The sequence below is a fragment of the Oncorhynchus nerka genome, linkage group LG4, assembly GCF_034236695.1.
Source record: "Oncorhynchus nerka isolate Pitt River linkage group LG4, Oner_Uvic_2.0, whole genome shotgun sequence".
Classification (NCBI taxonomy): Eukaryota; Metazoa; Chordata; class Actinopteri; order Salmoniformes; family Salmonidae; genus Oncorhynchus; species Oncorhynchus nerka.
Genome location: NC_088399.1, coordinates 87,432,322 through 87,458,758, shown reverse-complemented (window position 1 = coordinate 87,458,758; position 26,437 = coordinate 87,432,322). Strand labels below are relative to the sequence as shown.

General features: G+C 44.0%; 1 protein-coding gene across 3 annotated transcripts; it reads right to left on the bottom strand.

Annotated features, from left to right (window-relative positions):
* Positions 1-398: 398 nt before the first annotated feature.
* LOC115128723 (ATP-dependent DNA helicase Q4-like) lies at positions 399-26,325 on the bottom strand. Of its 3 annotated transcripts, XM_065017999.1 has the most exons (26): positions 26,220-26,325; positions 25,999-26,101; positions 22,960-23,047; positions 22,802-22,835; positions 22,383-22,483; positions 21,893-22,045; positions 20,459-21,690; positions 20,158-20,257; positions 18,792-18,990; positions 18,290-18,409; positions 14,351-14,515; positions 14,152-14,244; positions 13,737-13,873; positions 13,529-13,612; positions 13,009-13,197; positions 12,485-12,667; positions 11,115-11,313; positions 10,103-10,380; positions 9,688-9,825; positions 9,141-9,492; positions 8,787-8,916; positions 6,725-6,891; positions 6,383-6,545; positions 5,537-5,711; positions 5,055-5,163; positions 399-2,972 (listed from the first exon to the last, which is right to left on the bottom strand). In XM_065017999.1, exons 3-26 carry the CDS (start codon positions 23,041-23,043, stop codon positions 2,851-2,853), a joined length of 4,707 nt encoding a protein of 1,568 aa, XP_064874071.1. In that variant the 5' UTR covers positions 23,044-23,047; positions 25,999-26,101; positions 26,220-26,325; the 3' UTR covers positions 399-2,850. The 3 variants fall into 3 exon arrangements, with proteins under 3 accessions (XP_064874071.1, XP_029514695.2, XP_029514697.2); XM_029658835.2 differs by lacking the exon at positions 25,999-26,101; XM_029658837.2 differs by lacking the exon at positions 25,999-26,101 and having other exon boundaries at positions 9,141-9,486.
* Positions 26,326-26,437: the final 112 nt, after the last annotated feature.

The window sequence follows — 26,437 nt, the reverse complement described above, 5'->3', positions numbered from 1 at the left end:
TTAAGGCACTTAATGACTTCGCTCTACACCACATCAGGGGCGGCAGGGTAGCCTAGTGGTTAAAGCGTTGGACTAGTAAGCGGAAGGTTGCAAGTTCAAACCCCCGAGCTGACAAGGTACAAATCTGTCGTTCTGCCATAAACAGAACGGTTTATTACCCACTGTTCCTAGGCTGTCATTGAAAATAATAATTTGTTCTTAACTGACTTGCCTAGTTAAATAAAGTTTTTTTTTTTTTTTTAAAAGCAGTGACTGGCCCAGGTGAGGCTGGTCTGGCAGAACTACAAAACACATCCTTGTGTAAATGGTCAGCAGGAAATGAGGTCAAACATGAGGCTGTTTGAAGGGTCTTTAGGTGTATGTATGAACATCCAAATGAGGTACCCAAAAGGTGAAAATCATTTAAAGCAATGTTTTTTTTAATACATTTTGCAGGATGAAATCTCTTGAGATGCACCATGTTGTTTTCAAGAGTGTTCCCCCCCAAAAAGTTAAAGAAGACAGGTCTGAGAAACAGTAGCTTGCTCATACAGGTCAAAGAGAACTGGGTAAGTTTATGATAAAGGTCATCCTCTCGCCCAGCTGTTGAAAAAGTCCATCTAAACCTTTTCCTTTAAGCCTGTAAAAAGAAACAGCCAAAACATATCTTGTTATCTAGGCCAACACAGTTTAATCAGACATACAATACCTGGAACAAATCTCCCAGGAGGCAGTAGTCTCTCTCACTGCGCTTATACTCTGAACATCAGGCACGTGCACAGATAGGGTCCTAAGGGTGCTGGAGCATTGGCTCTTTTGCCTTCCTATGAAAATAGTACCATTTTTTGGTACTAATGACTTTTTATTTAAATGTTGTCGCTTTTCTCTATTGTAACTTTAAAAATGCAACAAATTGCCCCAAAAACATTTAGCGCTATCAGGATGTGGCCGGTGAGACCGTTTCTTGAAAGGCCAATAACTTGAAAACTTGACTGCTGACATGCAAGACATTTTGGAACTCTATCAAGTGGACTAATGAAACCAATTCCAAAAGATAGTTTGAGTGGAGTTCCCCTTTAAATGTTAAAAAATAAAAAAAAAAAAAAAAATAAAAAAAAGGACTTTTGGAGCAACTACTAAATTTAACGTTTGTATAAAATGTGGATAAGTGTCCAATTCTGCAGTGAGAGAGCTTATCGAGATGAGAGCATTGCTCCCTAATGAATTCTCTGTTATGCAATTGGATCTGAAGTTGTAGTTTTTTTTTGTAGTTGGGAGAAACAAAGAAATATGCTAATTGCACCAAAAAAAGATTACATTTGTAAATATACTTTTGTAGCAACAGCTTGAAAATATTGAGTATGGTATGTTATTGTAACAAAAACAATAGAGTTACAAAATGTCTGTATTGTAAGTTTAATCAACTTAAAAAGACATGCTCCGGTTCTTTGGAAACTACTTAGTATTATTTATTTTTTAAACCTCCTGCTTTGGGCTGGGTGTGTCAATGTGTAGTTCATACATTCATAATCTATGAGCAGAATTACTGTTTTAACCCAAAGAGCCACAAAATCCCTATTTTGAAAGAGACCGTTTTCTGGAAAGTGTGCTGCGCCATTGTCTTGCATGTCAACATTTCCCCCCACGTGGGCCAACCCCCTACGCAGGGGTGGGCAACTCCAGTCCTCTGGGGCCTGATTGGTGTCACACTTTTTCTCCATCCCTAGCAAACACAGCTGATTATTCACATTGTAATCTAAACTGGGTGATTATTGGAGTCAGGTGTGTTAGCTGGGGCAAAACTGACACCAATCAGGCCCATGAGGACTGGAATTACCCACCCCTGGTCTAGAGGATCACCGCTGACCTGTATCAGCAAGATACTATATAGTGAATCTGTGACCTGTCCGCCTTAAAATTATAGCGTGACATTATCAAAGAACAGTCATCTGATAAAATGGTTTTTAAAACATCTTAAAAAATGACATCATTATAATACACATTTTGCCACGACAATTCCCATAGACAAAATTATAATTTCCTATTTCTAATGTATTGTTTCACAGATAACACTCTCCCATACAACAAGGTTGCCAGGGACTGCACGCATATGAACATAGCTCTCCATACAGTGAATGCATGCTACCTGACAAAGTTCACAGTCGACAAAGAGATAATAAACCTTATCTTGAGTTATAAAAGAAATAAATACAGCTGTACAACTTCTCAAATGGTTATTATTTTTTTCAGATAATAAAATAAAAGACTCATTGAGAAACAGACACCTCACAAGTCCTCAACTGGCAGCTTCATTAAATAGTCCCCACAAAACACCAGTCTCAACGTCAACAGTGAAGAGGCCACTCCGGGATGCTGGCCTTCTAGGCAGAGTTGCAAAGAAAAAGCCATATCTCAGACTGGCCAATAAAAAGAAAAGATTAAGATGGGCAAAAGAACACAGGCACTGGACAGAGGAACTCTGCCTAGAACTCTGTGACCCCAAACTTTTGAACGGTAGTGTAGCTACTATAATAATGCAATGCACTTGACCCATACTGTAAAACTCAGTCAACCACTGACCGATAACCTTTTTCAACCTTCAAAGTGTTCTGAGCATACACAAGTTTCAATAACATCAAGCACTTACCCTTACATTTCGTACAAAATACATTTTATTAAATTGGCATACAAAGAACATGACATGTACAGTACACCAAACAAACATAACAAAAATACAGAAACCACACCATAAAACAGCCATTTATAAATAAATAAATAAAATGTTAATGGTTGTAGCCGAGGTAAGATGTATTTTTATATATTTTTTAAAACATATATATTTTTATTTTTTTAGATAGAGTAGGTATTTCATCACTTGAATCGAATGATCTCCTGAATAGCAAAGCGGATGATTTCATTAAAATCAAATTGGATGTATTTTCTCCAGTATCTCTTGTCCCTGCCGAAGGTCTGAGCTGGGTAACATGGACTCCCTGAAAACAAAAGACAGAGGGTGTTCCAGTTGACTTACTGCCACTATAGAGGGCGTTCCAGTTGACTTACTGCCACTATAGAGGGCGTTCCGGTTGACTTACTGCCACTATAGAGGGCGTTCCAGTTGACTTACTGCCACTATAGAGGGCGTTCCGGTTGACTTACTGCCACTATAGAGGGCGTTCCAGTTGACTTACTGCCACTATAGAGGGCGTTCCGGTTGACTTACTGCCACTATAGAGGGCGTTCGGTTGACTTACTGCCACTATAGAGGGCGTTCCGGTTGACTTACTGCCACTATAGAGGGCGTTCGGTTGACTTACTGCCACTATAGAGGGCGTTCGGTTGACTTACTGCCACTATAGAGGGCGTTCCGGTTGACTTACTGCAACTATAGAGGGCGACTTTGCCACGGTTGACTTACTGCCACTATAGAGGGCGTTCGGTTGACTTACTGCCACTATAGAGGGCGTTCCAGTTGACTTACTGCCACTATAGAGGGCGGTTGCCAGTTGACTGCCACTATAGAGGGCGTTCCGGTTGACTTACTGCCACTATAGAGGGCGTTCCGGTTGACTTACTGCAACTATAGAGGGCGTTCGGTTGACTTACTGCCACTATAGAGGGGTTGACTTACTGCCACGGTTGACTTACTGCCACTATAGAGTGCGTTCCGGTTGACTTACTGCCACTATAGAGGGCGTTCCGGTTGACTTACTGCCACTATAGAGGGCGTTCCGGTTGACTTACTGCCACTATAGAGGGCGTTCCGGTTGACTTACTGCCACTATAGAGGGCGTTCCGGTTGACTTACTGCCACTATAGAGGGCGTTCCGGTTGACTTACTGCCACTATAGAGGGCGTTCCGGTTGACTTACTGCCACTATAGAGGGCGTTCCGGTTGACTTACTGCCACTATAGAGGGCGTTCCGGTTGACTTACTGCCACTATAGAGGGCGTTCCGGTTGACTTACTAAAGCGGCTTTCCAAAAACAAGTCTTATTTCAACTTGGCAATGTCAATATAGCAGCCAGTGTTTATAGGTTTCAGTGACCAGCTGGGGGAAGATACGGCAGCACCCTCCTCAGGGGACAGCTACTCAGTGTAAAGCCAATTAGTACACACCTGGGCCCACTGATTGGTTTGGTGTCTCCCTCTATATAGGTGTGCCAGGAGATGAGCTCGGTGGGATTGGGAGCAGACACGGGGACCTGTGAGGACGTCAGACTTTGCTACCTCAGAGAAAGCTTCTTCATCTGACGCACCTTGGCTCTATGTTAAACAAGGCAGGCTATAGATCGAGGGAAGCGTTCGCCCTGTAAATATGACGTGTAGACGAGTCTAAAGACCAGGGGAGCAGTTTGTTATTTTTTGGCCACGGCCGTTTAGTTTGTGTACCTTTAAATTTTTTGAATGCCGTTTCAGCGATAGACGCTACCTTGTACTGGAATTATTTTGTTTAGGCGAAAGAAAATCCGTTGAGAGACAATCCGAAAGAAAAGGAACCACAACCACTGCCTCCGGTCTGTTCATTTCTCTCTCGCCTTTGTTAAGGTGTTTCAGACTAGCTGATCCATCACACTAAATAAACTTATCTACCCCACCTCTGTATCACACCCTCACACTGAAAACATATGTCTACAATCAATAGTTAGACAGAGAAATTAAATATCACACTCTATACTCTTAGGCCTACACTATTGTAGTGTAGCTATGAGTCAAGGCCACAAAGTCGGTTCCAGTTTCAGTCACGTCTTTGGCCATGTTTGAGTGGGTCAAGCAAAAACACTAAATGAATGAACCTCCTGCAATGGATTCAGGGTGCAGTTGGTGCAGTGAACTGCATCAAAAAAACTGCATGACCTTAGATCATGTAGGCTCAAGTTGGACAATGTAACACAAATTGAAAATCAATGATCATCACTGACTGCATAAAACTAACTGGCACGACTGAGCCCATACAGTTCAGACACATGGCACTAAACAAGCCACCCCCCTAGTGACAAGGAGCCAGCATACTGTACCATTAGACACTGAAGTAGTTCTGGATGTTTGAAAAAAAAAAAGAAAGGAAAACTCACCAATTCCAAAGAATATTCTAGCGACGGCTCTGCCAGAGAACTTCTCATCACTGCGGTTGCCCAGGAAACTCTGAATGTCTGCTCTGATCTGACCCTCAAAGTCCTTCATCTGAAGACCAACAAAAGCCATCAGAATCACCTTTATTGGCATAGTACATTTACCAGGCAGGAGTCTGACCTGGTGAAATGGTGCTGACAACAAACAGAATTTAGACAAAATAATTTACACAATCCACATGCAGTATAGATACAGTAAAAACAGAACAATTACACGTAAAAAAGTATTGTTTAAACTTCAAGGACATACAATATAAAGTAGAATTGTAAACTCACTACGTTACTCTAAATGGGAAAGTCCTGCTCTTACCAGATTATTAGGTCATTCATTATACGGGTACTTTATTACATTTAGAATTTCACTAAAGGCATTAGCTTCACTTACACTTGGTAAAAACCATCAGGGAATTTTAGGACAGACGAACCTTGCATTTCAACAACAGCTCCTCCTCGTCCTCGCCATCCTTCTCCTCCTGGAACTTCCTGCTCAGGTCCAGTTCTCTCCTCTTATCAAAGTAATCCCCCAGAAGCCCTTTCAGCTTCAGGCTTCTGCTCTCGTCCAGCTTGTCCGTACAGACACTGCAGCTCTTGAATGCAACGCTGCAGAGAGACATACAGTGTGGCAGAACTCAATGCAGGCAGAGACCTTTCCAAGTAAAGGCTAATACATACAATGTGTATAAATATCAATGTCTTAAACATACTTCAAGCACCATTGTGTTAACAGCTCCAATAACAGCCCAACAAAGCCATGAAAATCAGGTAACCAGGATGTCTACGGTCACATTTGTTGCTATAATACTGGTGGTGTAACCTAGTGTTGGTACAAGTTCTGAATACTGGTGTAGTGTAACCTAGTGTTGGTACGAGTTCTGAATACTGGTGTAGTGTAACCTAGTGTTGGTACGAGTTCTGAATACTGGTGTAGTGTAACCTAGTGTTGGTACGAGTTCTGAATACTGGTGTAGTGTAACCTAGTGTTGGTACGAGTTCTGAATACTGGTGTAGTGTAACCTAGTGTTGGTACGAGTTCTGAATACTGGTGTAGTGTAACCTAGTGTTGGTACGAGTTCTGAATACTGGTGTAGTGTAACCTAGTGTACGAGTGAATACGAGTTCTGAATACTGGTGTAGTGTAACCTAGTGTTGGTACGAGTTCTGAATACTGGTGTAGTGTAACCTAGTGTTGGTACGAGTTCTGAATACTGGTGTAGTGTAACCTAGTGTTGGTACGAGTTCTGAATACTGGTGTAGTGTAGGTTGGTGCTGACCTGCGGAAGGCCTTGAAGCAGGCTTTGAGCTGGTACAGTTTGGTCCTCTCCTGGGCCACTACCCTGCCATGCAGGAACTCACACACCCGGTCCATCTCATCCGGGGTCAAATCACCGTAGGAACGGAAGTAGAAGGACAGGTTGGAGAACTCCACCAAGACTCCTGGAGAAGACAGGAGATGTATGATATGGAGATCGGAAATGTATCATTATTTCTCTCTTTTATCCAAATGTAACTCACACAGGCACACTTTAAATTCTGTAGGAAATAATATTATATTTGCAATCATACCCATCTTTGACTATGCTCCACTGTAGTTTGCATTAACTATAAAAACACACCTCTGTTTGTGGCCCACTGTAGTTGTCTGAGGCCTCTCTTCACCAGACCCAGCTGCCAGCCCATAGTGTCTGCCACCTCCACCACATCAAAGTCGACCGAATCACAGGTGTCCACTCGCTCCCCTGCCAGCCGTTTTCGGGCTAACACTACGGCAACAGGTGGGCAGCTGCCAATCAGACGGCACATATCCATCATCACCATGCCGATTCCACCCCTCAACATACAGTACCAGTCAAAAGTTTGGACACACCTACTCATTCAAGGGTTTTTCTTTATTTTGACTTTTCTACATTATAGAATAAAGACATGAAAACTATGAAATAACACATATGGAATCATGTAGTAACCCCCAAAAAAAGAGTTAGATTTTAGATTCTTCACAGTAGCCACCCTTTGTCTTGATAAAAGCTTTGCACACTCTTGGCATTCTCTCAACCATCTTCATGAGGTAGTCACCTGGAATCCATTTCAATTAACAGGTGTGCCTTGTTAAAAGATAATTTGTGGAATTTATTTCCTTCCTAATGAGTTTGAGCCTATCAGTTGTGTTGTGACAAGGTAAGGGGAGGTATACAGAAGATGGCCCTATTTGGTAAAATACCAAGTCCATATTATGGCAAGAATAGCTCAAATAAGCAAAGAGAAACAACAGTCCATCATTACTTTAAGAAATGAAGGTCAGTCAATCCAGAACATTTCAAGAACTTTGAAAGTTTCTTCAAGTGCTGTCGTAAAAACCATCAAGCGCTATGATGAAACTGGCTTTTACAAGGACCGCCACAGGAAAGGAAGACCCAGAGTTCTCTGCTGCAGAGGAGAAGTTAATTAGAGTTACCAGCCTCAAATTGCAGCCCAAATAAATGCTTCACAGTTCAAGTAACAGACACATCAACTGTTCAGAGGAGACTGGGTGAATCAGGCCTTCATGGCCGAAATGCTGCAAAGAAAGCACTACTAAAGGAGACCAATAAGAACATTAAGACCATAAGAAGGACATTAGACCAGTGGAAATCTGTCCTTTGGTCTGATGAGTCAAAATTTGAGTTGGTTCCAACCGCAGTCTTTGTCAGACGCTGAGTAGGAGAATGGATGATCTCTGCATGAGTGGTTCCCACCATGAAGAATGGAGGAGGTGATGTGATGGTGCTTTGCTGGTGAGGTTGTTAGTGATTTATTTAGAATTCAAGGCACACTTAACCAGCATGGCTACCACAGCATTCTGCAGCGATACACCATCCCATTTGGTTTGAGTTTAGTGGGACTATCATTTGTTTTTCCAACAGGACAATGACCCAAAACACCTCAAGGCTATGTAAGGGCTATTTGACCAAGAAGGAGAGTGATGGAGTGCTGCATCAGATGACCTGGCCTCCACAATCACCTGACCTCAACCCAATTGAGATGGTTTGGGATGAGTTGGACCGCAGAGTGAAGGAAAAGCAGCCAACAAGTGCTCAGCATATGTGGGAACTCCTTTAAAACGGTTGGAAAATAATTCCAGGTGAAGCTGGTTGAGGGAATGCCAAGAGTGTGCAAAGCTGTCATCTAGGCAAAGGGTGGCTACTTTGAAGAATATAAAATATAAAATATACATTTTGTTTTGTTTAACACTTTTTTGGTTACTACATGATTTCATACGTGTTATTTCATAGTTATAATGTCTTCACTATTATTCTACAATGTAGAAAATAGTCAAAATAAATAAAAACTCTTGAATGAGTAGGTGTGTCCAAACTTTTGACTGGTACTGTAAACATGACTTACCTACACAAAAACAGTTTAAGCACATTGTAAACATTAGTCATCTATTGCCTGTACATGAAAACACCAAACCGCTCACATGTCCCGCTGCCTTTACTGGACCAAAATAACATCACATGAGTATGAAATACACACCTACATATAAAAACACAACCCAGCAAACAGGACTTTGTATGGTACAGCTAAACGGTCTACTGTAACAGACTTGCCAGGTGTTGAGTGACTGTGCAGAACTTGTCAAATAAGAAACTCAAACTCCAAAACACGTTTTTCTATGACCCTGGTTTTGTGATGTCCTACATTTTGGTGAGTTTGCGGAGTTGATGCGGGCCGTTGTAACAGACCATCTTACAGGTGGAGAGGGTGGGGTGGAGCAGCTCTACCCACTGCTGAGGGTGCAGCTCCAGATAGCACAGCAGAGTCTCCAAACCTGACAGACACAGTGATAGAACTTCAATCATTTTAAGTCTATTGTATAATACAGTCTGATATCTGAAGAAAAGGCGGGAGACTCACTGGTCTTGACAAAAAAAAAAGCTGAATTAAAAGTCGGATATCATTCTAATTATATATTTACGGTTTTCTGATCCTTGAGTCAACTATACAAGCGAAAATATTTCACCTGTCTTGTGTTCAGTATAGTGAGGTACCTACCTTCCTCAGTGATGTCCAGGGCTTCCACAGTGTCCTGCATAGGTATGGCCCTCTCATGGGTGTGACACACCCTAGTCGTGGGCCAATCATCACCTCCCCCTGTCTGCTCCTCCTCTTCATGTTCGCCATCCCCTCTCTGGGGAAATGGAACACTTGACTCTGGTGGGTGTTTCTGCTCCCCGTCCAGTGGTTGAAAAGTTGATACATCCTCAGTAGGAAATTTGGCCTGTTCCAACTGCTCGACGGGGGTGTTCTGACCAGTCTCTGTTGTGTGTTCCGGTGTTTCAACTGGGTTCTCATCACAGGTGTCCATCAGTTCCATCATCTCGGAGTCATCAACCTCCTCCTGAGTCTAAGACATGGTTAGAATAAAAAACATGTAAATACCGTTTGGTTTGTGCCTGATACATCTTGTTTAAAAAAAAAACTGTTAATCCTAAACATTAAATTGGGGTTCACATAATGGTCATAGGCTGTTAATGTGTGATGATTGTAGACCTGAGAGAAGGGAAGGAAAAAGTTGAATATGTAAGTATACCAACATTACCTTGGCTAGGTCCTGCTGGTTCTGGTGGATCTGTCTGCACCTGCAGGGAGGAAACACCTTCTGCACTATCTTCTTCACAGTATAGTAATCCACCGTATCGGCATAGATGTGCCTCCGCAACTCATGCAGGTCCCCTCCCTACAACACCACCAGGCAAGAACGTAGGATGAATCAACATAATGAGCATACACATATGTCTTGGCATGCTATTGAATAATAGATTTATTTGTGAATAACCTAATAATTTGAAGAAAATTATTGTAGCACAGCCCCTGTACACTACTCACCAAATATCAATTCATCACTTAACTATTACTTACTAGACGTTGTCATCGAAACACATTTGAATTTGGATGAAAAGTAAATAAACACTATGAAATAAATAACGACTGAAAAAGGTGAGAGGAGACAGAACCTCAGGATCCAGGAAGAGATGACAGTGGGCCGGTTCCCCATCTCTCCCTGCCCTCCCGATCTCCTGCACGTAGCTCTCAAAGCTCTTGGGCATGTTGTAGTGCACGATGCCGCGCACGTCCGACTTGTCCAAGCCCATGCCGAAGGCTACCGTGGCGACCACCACTCGCAGCTCACCACACATGAAGTTGTTCTGGACGCGACGGCGCTCAGAGGACGACATGCCAGCATGGTAGGACTCAGCCATCCATTTCAGAGGCTTACGGATCTTCTTCCTGGCTGAGGGCAGACAGCAGAGAGAGGTGTCAGGGCCCATAGTCACAGAGCATCTCAGTGTAGGAATGCTGATCTAGCATATCTATATAATCCGATTCAATCTGATCTAGAGAGAAAACTGATCCTAGCACTTTGATGAGACTTTTTGACAACGGCATCAGAGCAATGCAAATTGTCCAGTTTCCAAAATTCCTAGTCTCCCATTGTCATCAATGTATGATTCAAGACAGGATTCAGCCCTTTACCTAGACTTCTGTGGATATCAACATCCCAATAAAATATTGAAGCAATAAGGCACAAGGGGTTGGTAGCCTAGTGGTTAGAGTGTTGGGCCAGTAACCGAAAGGTTGCTAGATCAAATCCCGAGCTGACAAGGTCATTCTGTCGTTCTGCTCCTGAACAAGGCAGTTAACCCACTGTTCCTAGGCTGTCATTGTAAATAAGAATTTGTTCTTAACTGCCTTGCCTAGTTGAATAAAGGTTAAATATAAGGGCTGTTCTTAGGCACAACGCATCGGAGTATATTGACCATGAACCCCCCGAGGTGCCTTATTGCTATTATAAACTGGTTATCAACGAAATTAGAGCAGTACAAATACATGTTTTGTCATACCCGTGATATACTGTCTGATATACCACGGCTGTCAGGCAATCAGCAATCAGGGCTCTAACCACCCAGCTGATAAATATAACATCCCGATCAACCCAGCTCCAGCCAAACCCAGACAGACAGGTACCCAAAGCTTTCTTCTTCTTCCCTACAGGGTTGTCATCTGCCTCCTGACTAGCTGTACGGTTAGACTCCTTCAACAGCACCCCCTGCAGGCAGGTCCTGAGCAGGGCAGATATACGGGTCGTCTCCTCTCTCCTGGTGCAGTAGATGATGACGGATTCCAGAGACCCAAACCGCTCTCCCTTCAGCAGACACACCAGGGCCTGGACAGGAGACACAGCATCAGACCTGGGTTCAAATTCCATTTGTTTGTTTTCAAATACTTTAGCTGTGCTTGATTGGGCTTTCCTGGCACAATGGAACCAATGAAATTGGATTAAATTGCAAACTCCATTGTTTGTGTGCGTCGTTGGCACGTATCCTACCTGGTCCTGGTCTTGTGGTCGGCATGTACCCCACCTGGTCTAGTGGTCGGCATGTACCCCACCTGGTCTGGTACCCCCTGGTCTAGTGTACCCCACCTGGTCTAGTGGTCGGCATGTACCCACCTGGTCTAGTGGCATGTACCCCACCTGGTCTAGTGGTGGTACCCCACCTGGTCTAGTGTACCCCACCTGGTCTAGTGGTCGGCATGTACCCCACCTGGTCTAGTGGTCGGCATGTACCCCACCTGGTCTAGTGGTCGGCATGTACCCCACCTGGTCTAGTGGTCGGCATGTACCCCACCTGGTCTAGTGGTCGGCATGTACCCCACCTGGTCTAGTGGTCGGCATGTACCCCACCTGGTCTAGTGGTCGGCATGTACCCCACCTGGTCTAGTGGTTGGCATGTACCCCACCTGGTCTAGTGGTGGTACCCCACCTGGTCTAGTGGTACCCCACCTGGTCTAGTGGTACCCCACCTGGTCATGTACCCCACCTGGTCTAGTACCCCACCTGGTTGGCATGTACCCCACCTGGTCTAGTGGTCGGCATGTACCCCACCTGGTCTAGTGTACCCCACCTGGTCTAGTGGTTGGCATGTACCCCACCTGGTCTAGTGGTAGTGGCATGTACCCCACCTGGTCTAGTGGTTGGCATGTACCTGGTCCACCCTACCTGGTCTAGTGGTTGGCATGTACCCTACCTGGTCTAGTGGTGGTTGGCATGTACCCCACCTGGTCTAGTGGTTGGCATGTACCCTACCTGGTCTAGTGGTTGCATGTACCCACCTGGTCTAGTGGTTGGCATGTACCCTACCTGGTCTAGTGGTTGGCATGTACCCTACCTGGTCTAGTGGTTGGCATGTACCCTACCTGGTCTAGTGGTTGGCATGTACCCCACCTGGTCTAGTGGTTGGCATGTACCCTACCTGGTCTAGTGGTCGGCATGTACCCTATCTGGTCTAGTGGTTGGCATGTACCCTACCTGGTCTAGTGGTTGGCATGTACCCTACCTGGTCCTTGTCTCGGTCCATGGAGACAGACAGCTGCAGGTTGTTAGGCACGGCGGCTGAGCGGACAGCAACACCGTCCTGGTCAGTGATGCCCAGGTTTTGAGCGATGTCCAGGGCGGTGGACAGGGTGGCGGTGGCAGTCAGACCCAACAGGCAACGCACGCCCAGACGGTCCCTCAACACCTAGGAGATGGAATGGAGGTGGTTTGGTGAACCATGCTTGTGTGTTCAGTAATCTGGCCTAAGACCTGAGGACCTAGGTCTTTAGCTCAGAAAGCTTATTGTGGTGCACTGACAACCTAGATTAAAACCCAGTCGGTCAAAGAGACGTACAGGGCTCTTCCACTCTGAGGGGTAGAACGGCACACATGGGCTAGCCATCTACAGCTATGGTGAGAGACAGGCTCATTCTAAAGAAGCAAGTGTTTTAGGAAAAAAAACTCCCCTTGGCTTTAGTACAAGTGTCCCCCAAATGGTGAGTTAGGATAGAGGTAAATATGAATGAAGTGGTCATCAGAGCTCACCTTGCAGAGACGCAGGTAGCAGGGCCTAAAGTTGTGTGACCACTCTGAGACACAGTGGGCCTCGTCGATACAGGCGAAGGCCACCGGGGGGAGCTGGTCAGCTGGGGGAAGACAGCCAGAGCCAGAGTGACCTCCACCTACCAACGCCTCAGGGGACAGGAGCAGGACATGGACCTCACCTGCCTTAACCTGGACACACACACACACACACACAAACAAAGCAGAAAACTTTGTCGTCATGTAGATCACAATAGATAAGACATCAACAGCAATGGAAATATGACTGACATCCTTGTAGTGGTATCTTCATGGTATCACACAACACATACAAATGTGCACCTGAAGGTACACAAACACACACACTATGAATAACAAAAATATCACTGACAGCTATAGAAGTCTAATGCAGGAAACTAAAATAATCAATGCAGTTAAACATTACGCAAAAACAGAAAACGCTAAGGTCTAGGCCTAGATAGAGCATAGTTTAACTATGCGGATTGAAAGAGGATAACAGTACCTTCTCAATGGCAACCTCTCTCTGTTTTTTAGACATATTGGAGTGAATGGCAGCCGCTTTCAGCTTGGATGGGAGTCCAGAAAGCTAAGGAGACAAAATAATTTACTTTCAGTATTTCATTCATATCACTTATTTTGAGACATTCACAAGACAATGTCTGTATCAATAAGGTGTTGTATAACTAGGGGCTACAGATATGGGGCGTTACCTGATCATCCATAAGAGACACCAGTGGTGACACCACCAGAGTGATACTGTTAGACCTCTGGGCATAGAGGTAGGCAGGCAGCTGGTAGCACAGAGACTTGCCCATGCCCGTAGAGAGCACCACTAGCGTGGACAGACCTGGAGAGAATAGAAAAACCATGGACAAAGTTAGATTCTATCTTGCAAAGTAAGTGTCATTTGTTCAGCTCCTCACCCCCCAAGACACCACACACACAGGGAGTGAAAGTGGGTGGGGGCCCTGCTTGTAACAAACAAGAAACATGCATATGGAAAAGCAACTACTTACATTTAGTAATTACATTTATTGGAGTAATTACAGGATGTGTACATCTTCTCATGTAAATCCCTTAACTGAGGTACGGTAAAGGAAACTGTTTTATCCTCTTCCTGCATACCTGATAGAATTCTCATGATGGCCTGTTCCTGCCCTGGTCTGAAAGACTTGTACCCAAAGTCTTTAAGTGCTTCATTAACTTCAGAGGGCACCGCTGCAGAAACAACATTTAGTTGGAAGTCAAAAGGAGTATAAATTATACTGTACTGGTTGATTGATTAGTTTAGATTCATTCATTAATAATTTTAAAAACGGGGTACCTTGTACTTTGCCGTCCTCCCCTAGGGGGTAGAGGGGCTGCATGGGGGGCGGAGGGAGCAGGCGCTCGTAATCCGGCCTGATCACATTCAACAAGACCTCATCACCAACATCTTCCTGCTTCTCCCCCAGACACTCATTCTCGTCTTTAACAATGGGGGGCACCACTGTAATAATGAGATGCATCCGAAATGGCACCCTATTACTGTACACTACTTCTGACCATAAAAAGGGAATAGGGTGTCATTTGGGACTCACACATAGACAGGGGGACCTCATGTACACAGATGTCATTAATTAGTTCCTCCTCCACTGGTCTGGAGTCAGCTTTGGCGTGGAGTTCGTTACGACTGAGGTTTGAATTGGAGTCGGGAGAAAATGAATCTAAATCCGTTGTTATGGGCAGGGAACTGGGAGGAAATAAACGGCGTGAGAGAATTGCAGGGGGGTAAGAATGAGCGCTTTGACCTTTTGGCATGCAGGTTAGTTTAGTAGCATGACATCATTGCCTTGCCAGACATTGTAGGAGCTGTTATGCGCATCTACTGCTTTAGATGGCATCTACTTTTTTAGGCTTATTTTAGGCTTGATTTCTGTCTGCGCAAACGCTCCGACTTTTGCTGGACATTGTCTGTTTGTGGAGCTGTATTTCACTCCAAGTACTCCCCAAATGGCACCCTATTCCCTACATAGGGCTCTGGTTGAGAGTAGTGCACTATGGGCCAGGGGAGGAAAAAAAATAAAATAATAATAAATAAATAAAATAAAAAAATTAAAAAATAAATAAAATCGGGGCATTCTATAGGCAATAGGGTGCCATTTGGGACGAAACCCGATCTATGAAAATGAACGTTGATCGTTTCCGTGGAGACCATACCTGAGTGGTCTTAGCAGTGACATTTTACCCACTGAAGTCTCGGCTTGACATATACATACACACACACAAAAGTATGTGGACACCCCTTCAAATTAGTGGTTTTGGCTATTTCAGCCACACCTGTTGCGGACAGGTGTATAAAATTGAGCACACAGCCATGCAATCTCCATAGACATTGGCAGCAGAATGGCCTTCCTGAAGAGCTCAATGACTTTCAGCACAGTCATAGGATGCCACCTTTCCAACAAGTTAGTTCGTAAAATGTCTTCCCTGCTAGAGCTGCCCAAGTCAACTGTAAGTGCTGTTATTGTGAAGTAGAAACATCTATGAGCAACAACGGCTCATAGAATTGGTAGGCCATACAAGCTCACAGAACGGGACCTCAGAGGGCTGAAGTGCGTAAAAATGGTCTTCCCTCGGTTGCAACACTCACTACGGAGTTCAAAACTGCCTTTGGAAGCAACATCGGCACAATAACTGTTCGTCCTGGGCATCATAAAATGGGTTTCCACGGCCGAGCACCTGCACACAAGCCTAAGATCACCATGTGTAATGCTCACTAGCTTGGCATTGCGCATGGTGACCTTAGGCTTGCGTGCAGCGGCTCACCCCTGGAAGTTGTGTGTACTTGCTCTCGTAAGTTTTCTAATCACAAACAATTAGTTATTCTTCAAATGTTCTGGTGCAATGAGTAAGATGACTAAGAAAACGACACTGTACTGCGGCAAGCTCCCCGAAAAGAGGGGTAGTATTCTTGAGGAAGCTTGTAATTACCGATGGTGACTTTCCTTTCCCGGATGCCAATACCTCAGCTGGGACCGAGGTGCAGGAAGCGAAGACGGATTAGGTGGTCGCCGGGGCGTGGTGGCTGCCGGCGGCCAACCCGGCTGCTGTGCGCTCTGCCGCCGGTTATGGGAGGCTACTCAAAGAGACCTTGAATAGACCCGGGATATCTGGTTGTGACAAACTTGTCTGTTTTGCTAGGGGGCAATGGTTACCTAGTGGTGATTGTGCCCACTCCACCAGGGGTCTAGCAGCGTCTTGGGCGTTGTTTAAAGGGTTGAGTTGGACATCACGGTTGTGAGGTTCTCTCTTTTGGATGTCACTGGCCTCAGTGTAGCCCACAGGGTGCTTATGGCTGGGACAGGGGAAATCACTAGGCAGCGCGCCGTGTGGAAATACCCAGACTGTCGCATCTGGCTGGGTCAGGCCTGGGTGGTCTGCCATGAGCAGTTTCATTTAGTATCCGTTGGGGTCGGCTTGGGGCGAAACTCTACAGTACGTTGTACCAAAAGACTAACTGAAAGGGAATGTAACGTTATAACTATAACTACTGTTCCCTGGAGGGAAACAAGCTACAACATCTGTTTGGCCCCACACCGCCCGTTCCTGGGCTCGGGGAAGAGCGGTATTAAATTGAAAGAATGAATCCGAGCCTCACGCTTATCACCTGTGGTAGGCGGGGCTTCCAGCGAGGTGTGCATTTCATTGGCCTTGTCAGGAGTGATTGTAGATCCTTCAACTGAAGTCGCAAGTGCAACTCCCCATAGTATGTTGTAACTCATTTCCCTCCTTCAGGGAATAGTAGTTACAGTCATAACGAGAAATAGTCACTGCTGACAGATACACTGGAAAAATGACCCTTATCAACAAAGTGAGTGAGTGTATGGTGAAGATTCTGATTGGTCCAACTTCTAAGTTGTCTATTTAGCTTATTGTGATGCTTCAAAATACAGTGCATTTGGAAAGTATTCAGACCCCTTCACTTTCTCCACATTGTTACATTAGAGCCTTATTATAAAATTGATTCAATTGTCTCCCCCTCATCTACACACAATACCCCATAATGACAAAGCAAAAACAGGTTTTTGGAATTGTTTGCAAATGTTTTAAAAAATAAAATAAAAACAGAAATATCACATTTACACAGGTATTCAGACCCTTTCACTGAGTACCTTCTTGAAGCACCTTTTGGCAGCGATTACATGCTTGAGTCTTCGGTATGACGCTAGAATCTTGTCACACCAGTATTTGGGGAGTTTCTCCCATTCTTCTCTGCAGATCCTCTCATGCTCTGTCAGGTAGGATGGGGAGTGTCACTGCACAGCAATTTTCAGGTCTCTCCAGAGATGTTTGATCGGGTTCAAGTCCGGGCTCTGGCTGGGCCACTCAAGGACATTCAAAGACTTGTCCCGAAGCCATTCCTGCGTTGGACATCAGAGTGACAGAGTGACCATCGGGTTCTTGGTCACCTCCCTAACCAAGGCCCTTCTCCCCCAATTGCTATGTTTGGCCGGGGGTCAAGCTCTAGGAAGAGTCTTGGTGGTTCCAAACGTCTTCCATTTAAGAATGATGGAGGCCACTGTGTTCTTGGAGACCTTCAATGCTGTAGAAATGTTTTGGTATCCTTCCTCAGATCTCTGCCTCGACACAATCCTTTCTCGGAGCACTAGGGACATTTCATTCGACCTCATGGCTTGGATTTTGCTCTGACATGTACTGTCAACTATGGGACACCTTATATAGACAGGTGTGCCTAAATTCAATCAATTGAATTTACCACATGTGGACTCCAATCAAGTTGTAGAAACATCAAGTATGATCAAGGGAAACAGGATGCCCCACCTGAACTCAATTTCAAGTCTTATAGCAAAGGGTCTGAATACTTATATAAATAAGGTATCTGTTTTACATTTTTAATAAATATGCAACATTTTCTAAAAACCTGTTTTCGCTTTGTCATTATGGGGTATTGTGTGTAGCTGGACGAGGAAAATTGTTTATTTAATGGATTTTAGAATAAGGCTGTAATGTAGCAAAAAGGTGGAAAAGGTCTAGGGGTCTGAAAACTGTTATATGTCCCAAATAGCACCCTTTTCCCTTAATAGTGCCCTACTCTTGACCATCGCACATAGGGCTAAGGACAAAGGTAGTGCACTATATAAGGAATAGGGTGCCATTTGGGGTGCACACTTGCGGATATTTTGATTGGGGGGAGAATCTGCCTGCCTCAACATTTTCACTGATGTAGATCTCGTCGCCAGAAGGGGTGACAATAGCATACCCCGAGGCTCGGAAAGCAGAGTTCCCGTTGCCCGGGCAACTTCTTCCAAGGTTGGCAGTTCGAAGGGCTCCTCAACCGCAGACGCCTCATCAGCAGCAGCACTGTCTACTGGAGCTCCAACTAGAAACAGGAAGGGCAAAACAGGTTCAATAGGGGTTATATATTAGAAACAATATATAACATTCACAGGACACAGGGATGTATTCAGTAAGGAGAAGCGTTCAAAAGTTGAAAATGACTCTTGCACATGTAAAGGACAGCTAATCAGATCTGTTGAGCAAAATACATTTCCAACTGAATGTTCTGTAATGTTGCACATTCCTCAACAGACCCCAGGTGCATCAAATATTTTTTTTTAGCACAGTATTTCTTATGCATCAACGTAGTAAAGACAAGCGTGATGTGGTCAATGAAATTAGTTTCTGAAGAACCACTCATCGAAACAAGCCAATTTAGCTACCACAGCTTCACGCCATGTTCCGTCTGTGCTGTGACCGCTCACCTCTGCCCTTACAGTTCATAGCCCAGTGTCCTGTGCCTCCACACTTGAAGCAGGTGTCCCCTGTATGATTGAACCCTCCGAAGCCACCTCTAAACCCTCCTCTGCCTCTTCCCCCTCTAAACCCTCCTCTGCCCCCTCTAAACCGCGAGTCTGGTCCTCCAAACCTCTCCCCCTTTAGCTGGAACTTCTCCATGGTCAACTGAAACAGAGAGAAAAACAGGATAAAATGTTCTGATATCATATATACACGTACTGTCTTCCTAGGCAGGGACTGTATGCTGTAAAGTATTCAGACCCCTAGACTTTTTCCACATTGTTACATTACAGCCTTATTCTAAAATGGATTCAATTGTACACACAATAACCCATAACGACAAAGCAAAGCAGGTATTAGAAACCCGATGGTCACTCTGACAGAGCTCCAGAGTTACTCTGTGGAAATGGGAAAACCTTCCAAAAGGAAAACCATCTCTGCAGCACTCGACCAATCAGGCCTTTATTGTAGGTGGCCAGATGGAAGCCACTCCTCAGTAAGAAGGCACATGACAGCCCGATTGGAGTTTGCCAAAAGCCACCCAAAGGACTCTCAAACCATGAGAAACAAGATTCTCTGATCTGATGAAACCAAGATTGAACTTTGGCCTGAATGCAAAGCGTCACATCTGGAGGAAACCTGGCACCATCCCTACGGTGAAGCATGGTGGTGGCAGCATCATCATGCTGTGGGGATGTTTTTCAGCAGCAGGGATTGGGAGACTAGTCAGGATCAAGGCAAAGATGAACGGAGCAAAGTACAGAGAGATCCTTGATGAAAACCTGCTCCAGAGCGCTCAAGACCTCAGACTGGGGCAAAGGTTCACCTTCCAACAGGACAACGATCCTCAGCACACAGCCAAGACAACGCAGGAATGGCTTCGGGACAAGTCTCTGAATGTCCTTGAGTGGCCCAGCGAGAGCCCGGACTTGAACCCGATCAAACATCTCTGGAGAGACCTGAAGATAGCTGTGCAGCGACGCTCTCCATCCTACCTGACAGAGCTTGAGAGGATCTGCAGGGAAGAATGGGAGAAACTCCCCAAATACTGGTGTACCAAGCTTGTAGCATCATACCCAAGAAGACTCGAGCATGTAATCGCTGCCAAAGGTGTTTCAACAAAGTACGGAGTAAAGGGTCTGAATACTTATGTAAATGTGACTTCAATTTTTTATACATTGGGGTATTGTGTGTAGATTGATGAAGGTAAAAAAAAAAATTGATTTAATACATTTTAGAATAAGGCTGTAACGTAACAAAATGTGGAAAAAGTCAAGGGGTCTGAATAGTTTCTGAATGCACATTATGTACCAACCGTACTAGTTTCCTTACCTGCTTCCGTAGGCCAGCGCCCCTACATGCGTATCCTTTGACATGAGACTTATTTTTCAGGTTGATCCTTACAAAGTTACAGTCCGAGTTCTTGGTGGGTCTGGACAGATGGTGCGAAAGAAAAATCGCATAAATACAAAACAATTAGATTATTAAAAATAAGATAGTTATGACAATTACAGTCAATGAGGAATATGTATTTAAAAAGGGGCTTTCAAGAGCGCATAGATCAATTTGTAAATCTAAATAATATTGTTTGTTGAAATATTTAGTAGTCCAAGGGTAATAGAGTATAACCCACTTAGGTCTCATAGTGTTGCTCCCTCTGTTCCTGGCAGCTTTGACATCTTCCTCATCCACCTCTCCTAGGAGGTTCTCCTGTGGAACCCTTGGTTTCTGCTTCACTGCTTCCTTCTCTGTGACATCACCACTCCCCTGCTCACTAGCATTTCCATCACCCGTCTGAGCCTTCTTCCTCACTCTGGGGACTTTTTTGGGACTCCTGCCATCAACTGTAGCCTCTGTAACCTTTTTGGTTCTCCTCTTTTTCACCGCCCCCTCTTTCTCTGTGTTGTCAGGGTTCTCTCCATCTGTGTCAAGGTCCCTTTGCCTCTTTTTGGCCTTTTTCTTCGTACCTTTCTTCTCCGGCCCGAGCTCGTCACCCTCGGCCTTCTGTGGTGGCTGCGTCGACACCTCCGCCTCCTCTTCAACCCTTCCTACCCGGCCTTTTCTGGCCCTTGCTCGAGATTTCTTGGCTGTGGAGGCGCCGATGGCTGTCTCTTCTGACGTTCCGCCCTCGGCCTGTCCTCTGAGACCTGGTCTGGTTTCTCCATCCTTTCCCTCTCCGGAGCCAGACCCCAATGAGGAGTGTTGTCCAGTGGACCGCAGACTGGCTGGGACTGCTGCAGACGTTACGCCACAACCAATTTTGGGCTGTTGCTCGTCTGAAAAAGGCAGAGCCTGTGGCATGGTACTCTTGGAAGCCCTCTCCCCCAGGAGAGTTGTCCCTTCTTTCTGCATGGAAGGTATGACAAAGGAACTGGCTGCACGTCCTGGGTTCTCTCCCTCGCCAACACCTCCCCCTTTGGCCGGTGGTGAATCTACCGCCGACACCACGGCGAGAGACAAATTACCCACAACCGGCTTCTCCACGACACCCACCTCGTCAAACACCTGACATCTCTCGAGCCAGCTGCTGTCTACAGAGGATAACCTCTTGGTGAAGGTCTGTCTGAGCTGCTGGGCCCTACTTCCTGCCGGTCTGTCTGATGAGGATGCCCCCGCTGCAGGAGACCACAGCTTGGAGGGCGTGAAGGCTGGTATTGGCTCAAAGGGCTGCTGTGGGTGTTCTGTCCCTGTCTGCACTGGACAGGCCAGGAGGTGTGGACGTGTGTTGGCTGGCTTTAGCAGAGGGGATAACAGTGTATCGCTGCCTGCAGCACCAGCTGCAGGGTTTGGGCTCTGGCCGTCTTTCCAGGACTTCAGAGGTGTTCGACGTGGCGTGAACGACTTCTTCAGAGAAACCGGTCTCTCCTAGAAACAGTTTATAGCGCAGGAAAAAATGTATACATTCAAAATGGCAGAGGTCCAAATTCCCCACATCTCCATCATCACATTAACTAGCAATTGCAGTTTGCAATTTATACTAACAGGATGCAAAATCAAATGTATGCAACAGAGTTTGCAAAAAACAACGTGTGGAACTAGACACAGCCAAACTACACACAGACTGTACCTTTGTTAGAGCACCCAGGTTTGACTTGAGCTTCATGCCAAAGTACTGGGCCGAGGCTTGGAGGGACTCCTTGTCCTTGGGCGTCAGCGTCAGTTTGGGGGCAGCCACCGGCATGCTCTTACGGTTCAGGTGAGCGCCCCAGCAATCGGATTCCTTCAAAGAGAAAACATTAAAAAAGGGTTATTCTTCAACAACAAAAATATATAATAATGTATTGAACTAGTAGGCAAGTCAGTCAAGAACAAATTCTTATTTTCAATGACGGCCTACTGGGGAACGGTGGGTTAACTGCCTTGTTCAGAGGCAGAACAACAGATTTTTACCTTGTCAGCTCGGGGATTCGACCCAGCAACCTTTCGGTTAACAAAGCAGTGAATGGGTATTATCATTCATTTAAAAGTCAAAAAGAAAAAAAAGAAAAAAACACAGTTAACAAATAACTGTGGATGACAAGTTTTATAACAATATAATTACACTGAACATAACCTACCTTCTCAGATGACTGAGTCTGTGCGGTAGGTGTTGGGTCTGTATGCCCATTGTTGCCGTTTTCTTTTGCTTGCTTGAGTGTTCGATATTCTTTGTAGAGCTCTGTGAAACACATGCAGAAACACAAAACTCAAAGCAACGCATTTTAGTAGCTGAAATTAATTATAGAAGAATACCTGAGTCCTATTCAGTAGGCAGCAAACGGAAGCAAACCGGTCAAAACAGGGAGGGACCTACCTGAATTTGTCCCATAAGAAACATTTTTTAAATTTTTTAAATTTTTTAAATTATTATTTTAATCGGTTACAAAATGTTTTGCTATGGTGATAACCAATAAACACAAGCCTGAGAGCAGCAACATTTCTCCCCCGTGTTTCAGATCTGATTTTTCAGCCAGTTAAAATATTGGCATGCACTTACTTTTAGCCTCTTCTGGGGCTCCGTCAATATCACCCTGAATAATAGGACACAACAGTGAGAAAGACTATACGAGTTAGTTACTGTAGGTCTCTGGTTAGTAATACATGGTAATTGAATAGCTAATTACCTATAGGTAGTTAGCTATCTAGATATAGTACCTGGTTGGGCTTTCTTTGATGTTCTTGAACAAATGACTGCTCCCAGGTTTTCAGAAGAATCTTCACATTGTTGTATCGATCCATCACTCTGTAGGCATCAACGTTTGTTGAAATGAAAAATAAGCAATATTATAAAATCGCCAGCGATTTCAAATGTTAGAGTTTGTGCAAGTTACCTAGCTAGTCAGTCAGGGATTTCAACTGTATCCAAACAGCTGGCTCTCATGACAGTAAAACTGCAGACAATGCTATCATTTATTATAAACGTAAAGTAGCGAACTATTATTTTAGACAAGAGAGCAATATATGAGACTTGAAGTGAAAATTTAGCAGGTCTGGGCGATATGGCCAAAATACCATATCACAGTATATATATATATATATATATATATACACACTTTTTAAAATGGCGGTATGATGGTATTTTATGTTTTTTAATAATAAAATAAGTTCTCCATGTTCTTTATGAGTAGTGAGTGATCCTAGGGTGGCAACACATACATGCTAAGTGACTTCAATGGGTCTTTCTCCATTCTGATTGTTTTATACTGTTCTATTCAACCAAAACAAATTATTTAACCATTTCTGTATTTCCTGCACTCATTTCAGATCATTTCCACACTTATAGGCCTCATTTCTTACCAAATGTTGCAATTGCGATTTAGAGCAAAACAATTGGGTGAACTGTTGGCATCATGGAAATATGATTATTCTAATTAGTAGGAACCAAAGAAGTGTTTCCTAGGGGACCCAATTATCTTTGGTTACATTAAAATGTTTTCTGTTAGCTACTTCATTTTGCTAACATATTCATGCTTCGCGTATTCCTTTTTGATTTAGAAGATACTGTTGCACAAACCTTCACTGGTATTATCAGGCTGTATAGCTAATTACGTTTGTTGTGATTCAGTACTGTACATAGTGATTAGCAGCTAACAAGATTTAGAGCCAACTTGCTCAGAAACGGTCATCACTACTGCTGAATTGACCATGTTGACTGAACGTAAATCAAAACAAAGGCAAAGTCTTCTCATGCGTTGTTGATTTTTAAGCTGTGAAAGATCTGAGAGACAAGGCAAGAAGGGCCTTCTACGCCATGGAAAAGGAACAGAACATTTGACATACCAATTAGGATCTGGCTAAAAAAATAACTTGAAATCAGTTATAGAACCCATTGCTTTTATAGTTGTGATGTCTGGGGTCCCTCACCAACCAATAATTCACTAAATGGGACAACCACCAAATTGAGACTCTGCATGCAGAATTAGGCCCGACACCCGCAAATGATCAAAATCCAGAAAAGAGAGGTTCAATTCTATAACCACCTAAAAGGAAGCGATTCCCCAAACCTTCCATAAAGCCATCATCTACAGAGAGATGAACCTAGAGACAAGTCCCCTAAGTAAGCTGGTCCTGGGGCTCTGCTCACAAACAGACCCCTCAGAGCCCCAGGACAGCAACACAATTAGAATAAACCAAATCATGAGAAAACACAAAAATAATTACTTGACACAATGGAAAGAATTTAACAAAAAACAGAGCAAACTGGAATTCTATTTGGCCCTAAACAGAGAGTACACAGTGGCAGAATACCTGACCACTGTGACTGACCCAAAATGAAGGAAAGCTTTGACTATGTACAGACTCAGTGAGCATGGCCTTGATATTGAGAGATGCCGCCTAGGCAGACCTGGCTCTCAAGAGAAAACACTGCCCACAAAATTATGTGGAAATGGAGCTGCACTTCCTAACCTCCTGCCACATTTATGACCATATCAGAGACATGCATTTCCCTCTAGATCATACAGACCCACAAAGAATCCAATTTTGATAAACTCTCATATCTATTAGGTGAAATACCACTGTCTCATCACAGCATCAAGATTTGTGACCTGTTGCCACAAAAAAAGGGCAAACAGTGAAGAAACATTGTAAATACAAACCATGTGTTTACTTATTTTCCCTTTTGTACTCTTGCATATCATTATAACACTGTACATAGCCATAATATCTAATTTGAAATGTGTCTATTCCTTTGAAACGGAGTGTAATGCTATTGTTCATTTTTGATTGATTACTTAGCTTTTGCAGAACTGCCAATATGCACGCATTTTGCGTAACAACTACGCAATTATCTGTCCATGTACGCAGGTACGAGATCCGGGTTAAAAGTACGCAGAAATTAATAGGGACGTTTTTTTTTTTTTTTTTTTTTACATTTTAATGAAAAATAAATCCACTGAGTAAATCTAACATCCCGATTCTCGAGCTGCAACACACAGAAATGTACGGAGTTGTGTCAACGGACGTGTATTAATCTCCATCATTATTCGACGTAGCTACCCGGTGTCTGCCCCTCCTCCTGTTTGTTGTGATGCTGAGTTTGCCGACCGTCCCATTGTACGTAAACGCATGGACAAATCCCTTTTCGACCCAATGTTGTTGGAAGGTAAACACGAATTGTTTCAAGCTAACGTTAGCAAACATAATATGGACATTAAGTGAGCTCTAAAGTGTCAGCAGTTCACTCGCATTTGCTAGTGAAAGAAATTAAATGCAATTACGAAAAATAACTGGTCGCATTTTGTGTGATATACATTTAATTCTGCGTAACATTACGAGGATCACGCAACCTGATAGACTAACTACGATCCACGTCACAAAAAAGCATTACAAAAGTATATTCAAAAATGAATAAACATATTGGGTAGCCAACGCCAAATTAATGAAAGATACCCTATAAAAAAATTAAACCACACCACTCCACCAGGATGCCTGGCATCAGAACATTCCCGTGATTGACAGATAGCAAGTTGATTGGCATGTCGGACACCGCGAACACTGGGTACTGGTAAGTACAACACAACCAACTAATAAAATAACACACAGCTGTATGTGCGAGTCGCTACAATATGTGTCCCATGCCAACAAAGCCATTTGAATTGGTTTCAGTTGAGTGAGAGGACTCAAGTAGCGAAGTAAGCTATACAAATGGACGTTACACACGGCGTATCACATAAAAATAAAACATTCAAATACCTTTATAGAAGGTAAAGTAAAAACACAATCCCGTCCGTGCATCAATACCGGTATATCGTAAAATACTGTATAGTATACCGCCCAGCCCTAAAATGTAGGCAAGCTACAACCACAGAGAGACAAAACAATGGGTTAGTTTAAAAACATCTTTGCTACAACAGTGGGTTCAAAAAGTCCCAATATACCGTAATCTCAAGCTAAATAAATTCGACGTTTCTTACCTGACTGCTGGCAATAAGAATCCTAAACGCTGCTTTGAAAGAGCCTAAATCAGCTTCTTACACCAGGAGAATTTTATGCGGTGCTGAGTATATGTTGTTTCCACTCTTTTAGCGCGCTTTAAAATGACATGCAGTAATATACCAATCGAAAGGCTGCTGAGAAAATGAAACCAATCAGAACTAAGGATTACTTTTGGAAGCGGATATATCTATATTAT